Raw genomic sequence first — 13,287 nt, 5'->3', positions numbered from 1 at the left:
CTCATAAACTGGGGAGACTCTAAAACACATAAATGTTATTTGTTCCAAGCACATATTACACAACTCCATCGGGATGCTTCTGTTTTTACCACCAATCCGTTTGAATAAAAGTTCCCCATGGTTTTTCCAGGCATCAAAGGAATTTCAGTTTGCAGTGACGTAAGGGTGCACATTGAATTTTGACGTCAATAAATAATTTGAAAACAATAGAGCACTTCACTTGGTGCCAACCTGGGTGTCACAAGAGAGATTTGAATGATTAAGCACATTGAAAAGATAAAGAGGAGGGGGAGGCAGCAGCAAGTATGGCTGCTGAAGCCACTTCTATATACACTGTATACAGTCTATAAAGATGGAATATCATGCAGTCCAGGGGTGAGTTTGAACACCATCCAGAAGATGTTTTTATAAATGCTCTCCTTTTCCCCTTAAATTTGGCATTAAGATAAATAGATTTAATATCAGGTTTTATCGTTAAAAGGGAGGTGTGATGTTTTTGTACTGAGGGAATATGATTTCTGCTTCAATTTGCTTTAAACCCCTCACACATCCAAGGAGAAAATGACCACTTTTCAGAGAAATTACATCTCCAACGAGTATTGTCGCTACTGATTTCCGTGAAACAAAGCACACAGCTGTGAATTCAGCTTCAGTTTTGAGAGATCAGTGAGCAGATGGATGAGGAAAAGACTCAAGAACCACATGTTGGTGAGCAGAGGCATGGTGACAATAGACAAATGCAGTGTTTTCTTCATTTATCATTCATTTATTGAAACAGATATCTCTATCATACAAGCACATGTGCTACTGCCAGATGGGACCGGCTCTCATTGTTGTATGAATTATGATTATTAAGTAATTAGAAGTGAATGGGCCAAATTTTGTAAGGAAATGAGTGTGTGTGTGTGTGTGTGTGTGTATTTGTTTGGAAAACAACAAAACACATAATTAAGTGCAACAGTTCATAGTTCTCATAAGCTTCCTGTTATTTTCACTACATTTTACATTCATTATTGACCAATGAGGGAAAAAAGGCCAAGTCTCACTCGCAGAGTCTAAGATGAAAGTTCTGCTAATGCTGTAATTTTGTAAAATCATCACAACAATAAAAGCCAGAACTGTGGTGCTCCACAGACCTCTTAATCCCGTTTGCTCAAAACGGTCATGTTCTAGCTTTCCTGGCACCTTTAGTCATAGACCTTGTGAAACTGTGCAGTAACTGCATTCTTCTCTCCTCATTACAAGGTGTCCTTAAGCGCTGCACACTCGGGTTAGCTCTGTCCATCTTTCTGCTCCCCCATCAATCCATCTTAGTTTGTCTCTCACTCAGTGAAGCAGAGGAAGCACTTTGAAGCTGTTATTTTTTTAAGAGCAGAGCATTTTTTTTTTACAGGGTTCTTTTTTTCTGTGCACAGATGAGGCCTTTTTGGCCCTTTTAAATCACGTCTGTCACTTGTTAAGTAATGGATCAGAATCTAATTTGGCTCATGAAGGATTGCAGTTTCCATAGTGATTAAATAATAGTACATGTTTCAGTTACGTGACTATATTAGTTATGAGTATTGCTTGGTAGTTCATATGTTTGAATCTGCCTTGGAGAATACAACAAATATACTCAAGAGAGAGTTGGATACTGGATACAGTTTAAAATATGGTGTGCGTGAGTGTATGCGGACAATGGGGAAGTACTGTCATTTGGAAAAAGAACAAGTTTATATTCTCCAAGTTTAGCTGAAGGACATCTGCATGTGTTCACATTTACTGTTTGTCATGATTTAAATGCAAAAGAAGGTTAAACAAATCCCCCAAAAGGCCGACAAATGTAAAACCAATGTGGGTAATGTTACAAAATATTCACTCATTTATCATCAGAAGACGTAATGAAACAATAGTCCCATTTTCTGTCCACAACATTAGAAATAACCACTCAACTGTAAGGTTTCATCTGTTATCTATCTTTTACTGTTGATGTCAGGATCACGTCACCAGATATTATCATTTCTTTTTTTTTAAATATTGGCTCTGTTGTCTCCTTTCTCCAGGCTCATGCTCACAGTTCGCTGGTCTTCCTGGTGTCACTGCTGGGCACCATGGAGCACAGCTTACACCACACGCTGCTGCTGGAGATCCGAGCTCTGACTGACCGTTACCCGTTATTGCTGGGAGGCTGTGGGAAAGACATTTACAGGATGAGCAACTCCTTTACAGCTATAGCCAAACTGTTGGGTAGAAGGCTGGAAGAGAGCGCGGCCACACGCTGCAGGTTGGGAAAGTCCTGCCGACCTGACGTTACTTCATTATCACTTCAGCAATATTAGTCGCCCATGACAGACACTGCTCTGCTGACCCTGATAGCCACCTCTAGCACCAAACATTAGGCCCGCCCACTGTCAAGTGGTTCAATATGTAGAGTCTTCCAACTGGAAGGTCAGGGGTTTGATATCCATCTCCTCTGGTCCATGTGTCCAGTGTGTCCTCAGGCAAGACACTTAACTCCCAGCGACCGTTGCGTCAGTGTGTGAATGATGTATGGTAGAAAGAAATGCTGTGTACACAGGAGATGTACTCCAAACACTGTAGAGGAAAGCTCTTAAATTACGACTATATAGACCATTTATAAATACTTCTAACTCACTTTGAAACTGTTATTATTAAAAATCATGTATGGAAAATATAACACGATACATTAGTGGTTGAAACCCAAAGCTGACTCCAAACAGGTTAAAAATAAAAATCATGTAGACATTTATTCATTTCTGTCGTCAGAGGATGTTGTTCTGAATCCTTCTATGTCATCACCTCATGGTCATGACTCACTGAGTGCTCACCAGTACTTAATAAGTGCCTGTGTGGAATTGCTGATCGAACAGCTTGAATTCAGATGTTTAAATGAATACTTTGTGTTTGGCTCACACATTGCGATAAAACTGCATGAAGTATTGAGGCGCCTTGGGGAATCACTAGCACTGCAGACACGTTATTGCTCATATTTCCTTAATATGATACCAGAGATTTAGTTTCATGATGACAAAGCACATTGTGCAATTTCAAGATTATTTCAACACAGATTGCAACCAGCAACAGAGCCTTGCTTTCAAAAGTGACTGATTTATCTGCACGTCTCATCGAGCAGTGACGAGTTTGGAGACACTGAAGACAATAGACCATAGCAACAGACACATTGAAGACACACTAAACAGATTGTTTTAATGCTAAGGCCTAATAAACCATAAATAATTCCGAATTCCCTATTATTCTGTGTCATGGGATGTACTTAGAAAACAGTATGGATGCACAACACATAAAACAGCATATGCATGTGCTTGTGTGAGTGTGTGCTTCCATGAATTTGCGTGTTAATGTGCATAAGTTGAATGGGATTCATCTGCCTGTAGTGTGGGAATGAAACACACAGTCCTCCCTCTGAAATAAGAACAGTATGTGCAGATTTGCGGCTTCTAAGAGGCTTTGCTTGGGGTCTACTGAAAGAAAGATGGAGAGAGTGGGGGCTTGAGAGAGGCAGGCTATTGGTGAAAGAGAAGGGGGTGAGGAGCACAGGGATTCAAAACCTGGAGAAAAACAAACAGCAACGGGAAAAGTTTTAGAACAAATTCTCCTCAGAGGGGAAAAGAAAAATGGATCCAAAAAGAGAGAGGACGGGGTTAGATTTAGCCAGCAAGAGAGAAAAAGAGACTTGTTCATGTTCACTGTGGCTGAAAGACCCTGAAATAGAGACGCCATTGTGAGAAAGAAACAGTTAACTGGAATCAAAGTGATTAGGAGAGAGATACGACTCAAATCCATCCAAATTAATCTTCATTCCAACTTCTACCTCCATTACTAACATCCATATTTCCATAGTATCATTATTATTATTGTCTATGTATAACCTGCTGTTGGTGTGTGCACTGCGACACATCATCATATACCATCATTATTGTCATAATCTGCTCTGTTCACATTTACTGCACATCTGTCCTGTTAGAAGAATCCTTCCTCTGTGGCTCTTCATTGTTTCCATGTTAAAAGATTCTAAGGACATTATCCAGTCACTGAATTTGGGTTCTACAGACAAAAAATCTTTTCATTTCATCTGTTACAGGGTGGATGAGCCGAGCCCATCATCTCCCTGTGCATCTCTCCCTGGAGGTCAAGGGGGAGGAGGTGAAAAAGGACGGGGATCGGTACAGCAACTTCAGGTGAAGATCCAGGCCATTGAGGAGAAAATGGGGGGAGAGAGGGTGGAGGAGGACTCGCCTGTCTGCCTGCGACGCTACAGCCCGAGCCAAGTTGTCAGAGAGGAGAGATCCATCAGGTCAGCTGGTTTGTCCCATTAACATTAACGTTTATGTCTTTATCTTGATAGACACTGAAATGAGACAAGGAAGAGTAATGGAGATTTGGGGAGAGACGTTCAGTGAATGGTTCATCTGACTGGGAGTCGAGCCAGTGACCAGCTGCTCGACACAAATGAGCTCTAACTAACTTGTTTGTGGAATGACCCAAACATTTGTTCTTTAAAAGGGAAAAGATTATTATCACTGTCATTGTATAACTCTGTTGATTTCATTGCTTTAATTAACAAGAGATCGGATCCAAGATGACATTATTCCATCTGTTTATGTACAGAGAGCCCACAGCAGCTATTGTGCTGTAATGGTAATAATATTTAACCTTTTAATCAAGTACAGTGTGTTAATCAAGTGTTTAACAGTGTGTGGGACATGCAGCCATCTTGAAAGCATGAAAGCCAAGAGTCATGTTGCTGCAGTTAACTTGACCTTGCAAAAAGCTGCTTATATTTTGATGCCAGGTAATATCTAAGCTATGGGAATGTTGACTCTGTCTGCAAACATATGGAAATTATATCTATTAATAGTTTGTAAAGCATGTTCTGACTTTGAGTTACAGCAGCTTCTTGGACTGCATTGCTGTAGCAAGTTTAACTTGGACGTTTGAGTGTAGTTCTGATAAAGACAACACAGACCTTGGTAGTTCAGTAACCGAAGTAGAAACATGGCTCGTGGCCACAGTTCTGCTGAAGCTGAGTCATTTTTCCTGTTTAATGTTGTTATCTTAATCGCCCAGTGCGTAAATGTTTAGGAAGGTTTATTGGCACAAACTGAATGTCCTTCCCATAAGTCTGTTAGTATACGTGTATAAACACTGTAAAATTAAAATTTGGTTTGGTTTTTGTAGCCTTAGAATTAGACTTTTATACGCAGAGGCGTATACCATTTTGCACTGTCATGTTTGTGTCGTAGCCCAAACAGACAAACCAGCGAGAACATGCCTTTCAAGTCTAAGCAGAAGCTTACGAGACACACACATGAAAATGAATGACAAACCGTAGTTGCTTGATTTGCTTGGGAAAGGTAAAGTCAGAGGTCATATGTGTTAATTATAAGACGTCAACACCAAACCAACCCCTGTACTCTAAGGTGATGAAAAGAAGAAAAGGAATTGGTTTTCGCTTGTCAACTCTACTGGACTGACTTCTTTATTTCCCTCTCAGGTCAAAGAGCCTGGCGCTCCACGCTATGCACTCACACTCCATCAACTCAGACAGTGGGGAGGACGGTGATGCAGTGGAGCCAGTTCCAGACAACATCTCCCCCAACACTTTACCTAAACAGCAGCCAGAAAACCAGAAAGCACCGCCAAGCGACAGGAAAAGGACCAGTGATGGCTCCTCACTGCCCGTCACTGCTGCCCTGGACAGAGCGGTCAGAGAGGCAGGTAGAGGTGACAGCAAAGAGAAGGATGAAGCTAAAGAGGAGCAGGACGAGGCTGACAGACTCTTCGTCCATTTAAGAGACAACATGGAGACAATCAGAGACTTCTGTAAAGACATGGTGAAGCAGATCCCAGTCCCAGATCAGTGTGTGATAGAAGGTAATGTAATCGTCTTTGTCAGTAGTCACTACTACAGCGTTAGTGGATTATACAGTACATATGTAAAGCACTTATGAAGTTCAGATCATGTGACCTGCTGAAACTGCAGTGACAGTGATGGCTGTAGTCTCATTAATGATGACACACACACACAGAGACTCACACAAATTGTTTTCTGTTTTCCGTTATCCTTAAATGAATGGGTAATTATCAGGCTTTTGCAGAGCTTGATGACCCAGGGCTCCAGGATTGGGAAACGCTGCTGCATAACCTTAACTATAACCAGTCAATGCCTAACCATAATCTAATTCAAAGCCCTAAACGTCAGTACAAAGCCCTCCGAAAGGAGGTTTTGTCTCATTAGTTCCAGGTTTTGGTCTGCATTTGTGGGACTAATTTCACTTGTAGATTTGGTGTGAAACTGAGTCTTAACGTCAACATTTGAAGCCTTATGGCTCTGATCAATACCGCATACCTTTGCTACCTCAGTGTATTGTTGGTTTAACATTGTGTGCAGACCCTCAGGGATGTTTGCAGTTGTTCTTCATTTTTTTAAGCGAGAAAGGATGAACTCTAAAGTGAGTGAAACCCCCATGTGACTTCGTCATGGATGTATTTGTTAATGGAAACATTAATGGAGGTATAGAGTCAAAGAATGTGGAGTCATTGTATTCAGTTACATCGACACAACATAACCAGGTCTAAGTAGAAACAGATGAATGTGATGCAATCGTGTGTGTATATGGGTACAGTTTTGTGAGCATGCACTCACAGTTTCAGCAGTGTGTGCAGAGTAGAGACAAAGGATCAGGCAGTTTATTTGGTCAGCAATGAAATCAAAACCCTTTGTCTCTAAATGAACCCAAACCACTGTCTACAATTGAATCCACTTTTGCATTTCACCTCTTATCCTTCTCATACCTCGTCCTTCTCAGGGACTGGATATTTTACTTTCATTCATGTCTCATGTTTCTCAGTTTCTTTTGCTTCAGTCGAGTTAAGACTTCTTTACTATCTTTTAGCGGCGCCTGTCAACACATATTTGATTGTGTGTTTTTAATTTACTTGATGCTGCCACTCCCAAACTAATAAGTCACTGTGTGTTGTAATAACCAGTCTGCGAAACTTCACTGACATGAAACGCAAAATTAAGAAATGAATGTTGTGAAATGAATGTACAGTGACGCAGAAACATTATTGATAAAAAGAAAAAATACATGCATGCTTACACACACACTTCTACCTGTTGCGTCCTAATGTGAGTCAAAGCCAAGGCAACTAGAATATGATGATACATCCTCAGCGAGATGATGGCTGATTTACACATAAGCTGCTGACCCTCCCTCTCTTGGATTATCATGAACAGTGCACATACACGTCAACATAGAGTGTGATTAATTTTTGTATATTAACATATAACATATTAACTATCTTTGACATATGACACGTGTGTGTATGAGTGAATAATATTGTAATTAATATGTATGTAATTAGTTTATCCCAGGAGTTCTGACAGTTTTGACTCGTTACTGTGCCATAATGTTTGTCACATCCTTCGTGTTTGTGTTATTATTCAACTCCTGCCTCAGAAGAGGAAGGTGCAGGTCTTTTAGAATATCATACTCAGTGTTTTATTACCGCTAACACTGCCTGTTGAGAGCTACTGCTTAAATATGTCATGGAACCACTTAGGCGTTGAAGATAATTTGTAGGAAAACAAATTAAGGTTGAGTTTTGCTGCAAATTACTTCTGTTGCCTGCAGTTAAGGTTCATTTAAATGTGCAGCAGATTTTTGCAATTTTCAAAGCAGATGATGAGTGCCAGGTGAGGAGTGTGGTTGCTTTTTGGCCAAGAGACATTTGACAGCCTCTGGTTGGTGAATACCTCGAGTGGAATTGGAGGGAAACAGACTATGCTTACATTACCAGGCTGCAGTGACTGAAGCTCCAAATCCGATTGCCAATCAGTGTGTTTACGTGCATGCTAAAAGTCCAATTTTAGTCGGACTAAGATAATTGTTTTTTAATTGTTTTACACAAACACGTTATAATGGCATTCATCGTCCGATTACTCCTGCATGTATACACTTAGTCGGACTAGTTTCCGAGCAGAAGGAGGCAACATATGCTGTAGTACTGTTGCCGGAAACATACGGCAGTGGCATCTTTCTTCAGACAACATAGCAACCCCTAGAGCCATGTTTGATCTTATAACAATTAACACGTACATACAGAACCACAGCACGACCCATGTCACCATCCATCTCCTTTGTTTTTCTGTGACGTAAAGGTCAACAGGAAACTGATTCAATATACTCCTACTATACTAACGTACACAGCCAATACATTGTCTCCTCCTCGTGTACATTCGGACTTGGCAAGTTGTCCCATTGCCATATATGCCGTTCCAGAAAGTCAGATGCCATAGCATTTGTAGTTATGAATGTGAGCCATCAAATCTGGCCTGTATTAAATTGGAATTCCATCGTAAATTAAAAATGTCGCTGGTGTAAACATCAACGAGGTTGTTTGTGTACACTGTGTCACTCTCTGTGGCTTGCGTCATGTAACGCTTTGCCCAAAAGTGAAAACACTTGTTACCTCAAGCAGACTCGAACGGAATAAGTGTTGTTACGATTTTATTTATAACTTTGTTTTGTCGATACGAAATTAAATAATTATGTAAATGGAAATGAAATGCTAGAATAAAGCTCTCAGAGAGTTAATCCTTTATTTATTTTGAACTCTATCCTAATGCAGCAGATGATTTCAATGTGAAGCACCGCAACTGTTCACCGACTTCTCCTTGGCAGGGAGGTGTAGGTTTGTGGGGGGTGTTAGTGGGAAGAGAAGCCCTTTACAAGATGTATTGCCCTTGTATGCTATGAATCAGTCTCCAAGTATGTTTCCAGTATTGCACAAGTCCATATGTGCAATAGACACAAGGCAGCATGCAAAGAGCAATAGTGCGAGGTTGACTGTCAGCTTTGCATCTCATCAATATCATTTTTTAATCTTTTTTTTTTCCACTTATCTGTTTGTTCTGTGTGTCAGATATAAATCGAGGCTGTGTGGCCAAGCTGTCGTTCTCGTGTCCTCAGAAGGGACACTACTGCCTGTATGCCAAGTCCTGTTTCAACCTGACCAGCAGACAGCCTCACCTGTGGATTCACGTGATGCTGCTGCATCTGCAGGTGGTTCCACATATTCTGCTTGCAAAAGATAAAATGTAATCTGCAAACTGTCAAGAGTTTCACTTTGAAGCATTATAACACTCCACACTGGCTCCGGGGCCACGACTGTCAGGAATTATAGCTTTGTTGCAGTGAATCAATAGTCAAAAGGAGAGCTTTGTTAAATCTGAACATTCCTGGCATTTAATAAATGTCCTGGAACGTAAGACGTGGTTTTGTAGGTCAAACAAAACTGACTTTTGTTTGCCCAACTTCTTTCTCCGTCTTTCACTCATTTCTCTTCGCACAGTGTCATATTTATTTAGTTTGTGTTAATCATTTGTTTTCCCCTCTCAACCAGAGTAAGTCCAGTGTCCCCCTGTGCACCCGGGACGAGTGTGTCCAAAGACTGGCTTCTCTTTGGGAGAAGACGCAGCTAAAGGGAGCCCACAGTTTTCCCATGGCTATGACACAGCACACCACCCCACACAGGAAGGTACTGGACCAGTGTGTGTGTGTGTGTGTCTGCACGTATGTGTGTGTTTGTCCAGCAGAGAGGATGAAGTCATGATGAGTGAAAAACAGAAAAGTGTCAAAGTTCAACATAGACTTCATGTAAATATGAAACTCTGTGTGTGTGTGTGTGTGTGTAAAGGAGTAATTAACAGATTGGGTGAAGAAGACAACAGCAACGTGTGAATTTATATGCGGGTTCCATGTGCTTATTTCTGTTCTGCCTTTGTTTTTGTAAGTGCGTGGATGTGGGTGGTGCTCCCCATAATGTGACACTCTAAGTGTTTTCTAGGAAGTAATTAGACCTGCAAAGATAATACAGCTGTTGTTTGTCTTTCTCTAAAAAGGTTGTACAGTGTCTGCAGTGAAATGGACCAGCTATGGTTACCATATGAAAAACAAACACACACACATTCAGTCTCATTCAAACCAAACACGTTTTAGAAGAGAACAAGGACGTTGAATCGGTCTGTGTCCCTCTCTACAGTATATGCATGCAGACTTTTGTTTTGTTTTTTACGATAACTCACCATTGAAGTTACACATCCTGCTAATCTCACAATAAAAACGCTTGACTGTTTTCTGCGCCACAGATTTGAAGTTCTTTCATCGCTGTTTTTATTTGCTGCCGCTTTATTTTAGTGTGTTTTTGTGAAGCCCATGTAGGAAGTAGTGAAGTTTAAAACAGCAGATACAGTATATGGATGCTACTTTGTATTAACCATGTGTTTTGCCAGTGTAGAGTTACTCTTAATGTCTCTTTTTTTTCCTTATTAAATGAGCTCAGTCTGGATTTTCATGAAACACTAAAAAAAAAAAAACATTGAAAGGAGATGAGATTTAACAGGAGAGGTCACAACCTTTACCGCCATCCACATGCACTGCATTTCCTCTCTGCTTTCTCTCTCCATCAAACCTACAGGTTCACCCCTGTCACCGTCAGCCAATCAGAAACACATGTAGTGGAAGACGGGGAGAGAAAAGATGTGAAAGCTATTACATATGTAAGAGACTGAAAGGTTACCAATTATATCTGTACTGACAGGGAGATTTAAGGGCAGACTAAAGGACTTTATGAGGCTTCAGCGGTTTAAGAGAGACTTGTGTTTTCTCTGAGAAGTCAGTTTAGTAGTTTAACGACACAGAAATAATAGAAAGCTGATGTGAGAGAGATAAGAGTGATGGAGTAGGAAGGGACAACAAGAATGTGGACAAAATGGGTGATAGAGATAAAAAGGTATATACAAAACAGATAATAAAGAGTCTGTTATAGATAAAAGAAAGAATTGGAAAGATAAAATCTTGAGGATAGCAAGCACACAGAACGGAATGACAAGAATCAAAGAATGAGGCTGAATATGGACAAAAATGTAAAGATTGTGAAAATGCAGGATAATGGGAGCATTGACTTTAAGTAACTCACAGAAAAGAGGATGTAGTGCGAGGGAAGAGGAAGTGAGAAAGGAAAAAGAGGAAAGATGTGGCTTGAGATAGGATGAGAAGTGGAAGTCTGAGACTGAGGAGATACTTAAACAAGCATTGTTTTCACCTTTTTTTTTTTCCCTTTTATTGTCCATAGTGAGATCATATGTTGACACAACTGTGGGGAAGATAAAGTCTGATTGAAGAAGAGGAGGTAGGAGGAAGGACAGCTGAAAACCAAGAGATACAATTCAACTAAATGAGATTAGATTAAGAATTTTCAGGCAAGAGGGAGAGTTATATATACCCAATTCCCACTGGTCAAAAACATGTTTAATTTCGGGTTTAAGAGGGTTTTAATGGTAGGATCAGCATTCTCCCCTGAGTCTTATGACAAGATGTGCAATACATGCTGGTTTTTAAATCAGCTTTGGGTCTGAACAATATCTCCGATCCAGGTGAACACATTTGGCACGTTTCCACCGGCTCGCCTCGCCTCGGCACAGTTATTTTGCTTTTCCACTAGTGATAGTATCTGGTACATGGTACTTTTTTTAGTACGAGGTTCCAAGCAGCAAAAGCGACACTATGTGTGACGTCACCAGACTGCCGGCCACTGATTGATCAGAGTGCCGTCCGACACAAGAATCAAGCAGAACAATGCCGAACTGTAGCTCAGTTAAAAAGACTTAACAATCCTTAAAATGTGGGTTCATCTCCAAAAATGACCAGGGAAATGACTTAAATCTCAACATTTAACAGAGGAGTCTGGTTTATTTGGCGACAGCACTGCTGTATTTCAGTCCAGTGACTGTATCAGACAGAGTCTGTGCTCCGGTCATGAACAAATATTTTGAACAAATATTTTTAATTAACTGATTCTAATGATACAGTACACTTCAGTTTCATGCAGCAGTGGAGTGATGACTACGCCCACGTTGAGTAGGTACTATTGTAGTGAAAAACCTAAACCATGCCGTTAAGAGCTGGAACCATAGGTTACAAGCTATTCATTACTTCTTCATCTGCTCTATTTTTGAGATGCACTATTTCAGGTGCAAAGTTGCAACACGCATTTGTCCTCCAGCTGTTAGTGTTAAAGGTGACATCAAATGCTTGTATCACACATATGATAGTTATGGAGGTCTACTTACATATATTAACTTGTTTTCATGGTTAAAAACTTACTAGTCGCTGCAAACGAGCCGATCAAAATATCTCCTCACTGACGCTCTCGTCAGCCACGCAGTTTCAAACCAAAATCACACCCCCAGAATGTGGACTGTGTTGTGATTGGCCAGCCAACGAGAGCTTTCCCACTGTCCTGTGATTGGCCAGGTACCTTGAAGTGACGTAATTGGTAGGCCAGCTCTCAGATACACAGCTCCTCCTCTGGCACGGTGGATGCTCTGCATCTCAGCAGCTACAACGAGAGTAGTTCTTCTTCTTCTGCGGTTGAATGTACGCAACCGGATGTGCCTGGACTAGTGCCGCACCAGGAGGCGCTACAGTGGTGAGAGGAGTGGTGAGGGATTCTGATGACATCATCAGCATAGGGAAGTGCCGATCCGCTTCGCAGATCCCAGGAAAACAATACAACACTATTTTCTCAGCAGTGGCTGAACTGTTTGTTCTGAAACTTTAGGGTTTCATAAACGAGGTAATGACGCAGATACACACACAAACGCAGCGTTAATTGGAGCTTCCGGTCTATGTCGCCTTTAATGTTTGTAGAAAATCCTTACTTTTTAAATCTTTGGACAACGCCTGTATTTCATCTGTTAGATCATCTAAACAATTGCTTTAAAGAGAGACCAAAGTCAAAGATGCACATTAGTTACCGCATATAAAATGATCACTGATGACTTCAACAAGGTTTCCACTGGCAGTTTGCTTGGTGGTTAAAGCATTGTGCTTTGGTGTGGTCAAAAGCCCTGTCTTTTTAACAGGGCTAAGCTTGACACATGACATTTCTCACGCTGCGATAAAACTCACCACACAGAAATGAGTAATCTATGAATGGATGATGCAAAGGCAGATTGCTCTGCGTAGTCCATTCATACAGCTGTCTGGAATTAGCAACCTGTCAGCCAATCAGAAAGTAGTATTTCTTGTTGCCAGGTAAAGTCTGAAAATAGGCTCCCATGCACAAAAGTGCATGAATGATGTGAATGCGTGCATAGGTTTCAGATGAGTGAAAGAGCACGGTCATCATTGCAATTATAATCACTTCATTTATTATAATAGCTGCTTATTACAAGTGTAAGTTTGAAGGTTAAAGAGT

At 40.8% G+C, this 13,287-nt stretch overlaps 1 protein-coding gene across 1 annotated transcript in view; it reads left to right on the top strand.

Moving 5' to 3' along the window:
* veph1 (ventricular zone expressed PH domain-containing 1) overlaps nucleotides 1–13,287 on the top strand; it is a 71,064-nt gene that overhangs the window by 34,892 nt on the left and 22,885 nt on the right. The window contains exons 7-11 of the mRNA XM_058633815.1: nucleotides 2,043–2,263; nucleotides 4,103–4,315; nucleotides 5,516–5,895; nucleotides 8,950–9,089; nucleotides 9,430–9,564. Of these exons, the coding sequence (XP_058489798.1) occupies nucleotides 2,043–2,263; nucleotides 4,103–4,315; nucleotides 5,516–5,895; nucleotides 8,950–9,089; nucleotides 9,430–9,564 (1,089 nt within the window). The remainder of the gene's footprint in view (nucleotides 1–2,042; nucleotides 2,264–4,102; nucleotides 4,316–5,515; nucleotides 5,896–8,949; nucleotides 9,090–9,429; nucleotides 9,565–13,287) is intronic.

Source organism: Solea solea, chromosome 7 (genome assembly GCF_958295425.1).
Source record: "Solea solea chromosome 7, fSolSol10.1, whole genome shotgun sequence".
Lineage (NCBI taxonomy): Eukaryota > Metazoa > Chordata > Actinopteri > Pleuronectiformes > Soleidae > Solea > Solea solea.
Note: the sequence above shows the minus strand (reverse complement) of the source record. Positions and strands in the feature narration are given on the sequence as shown.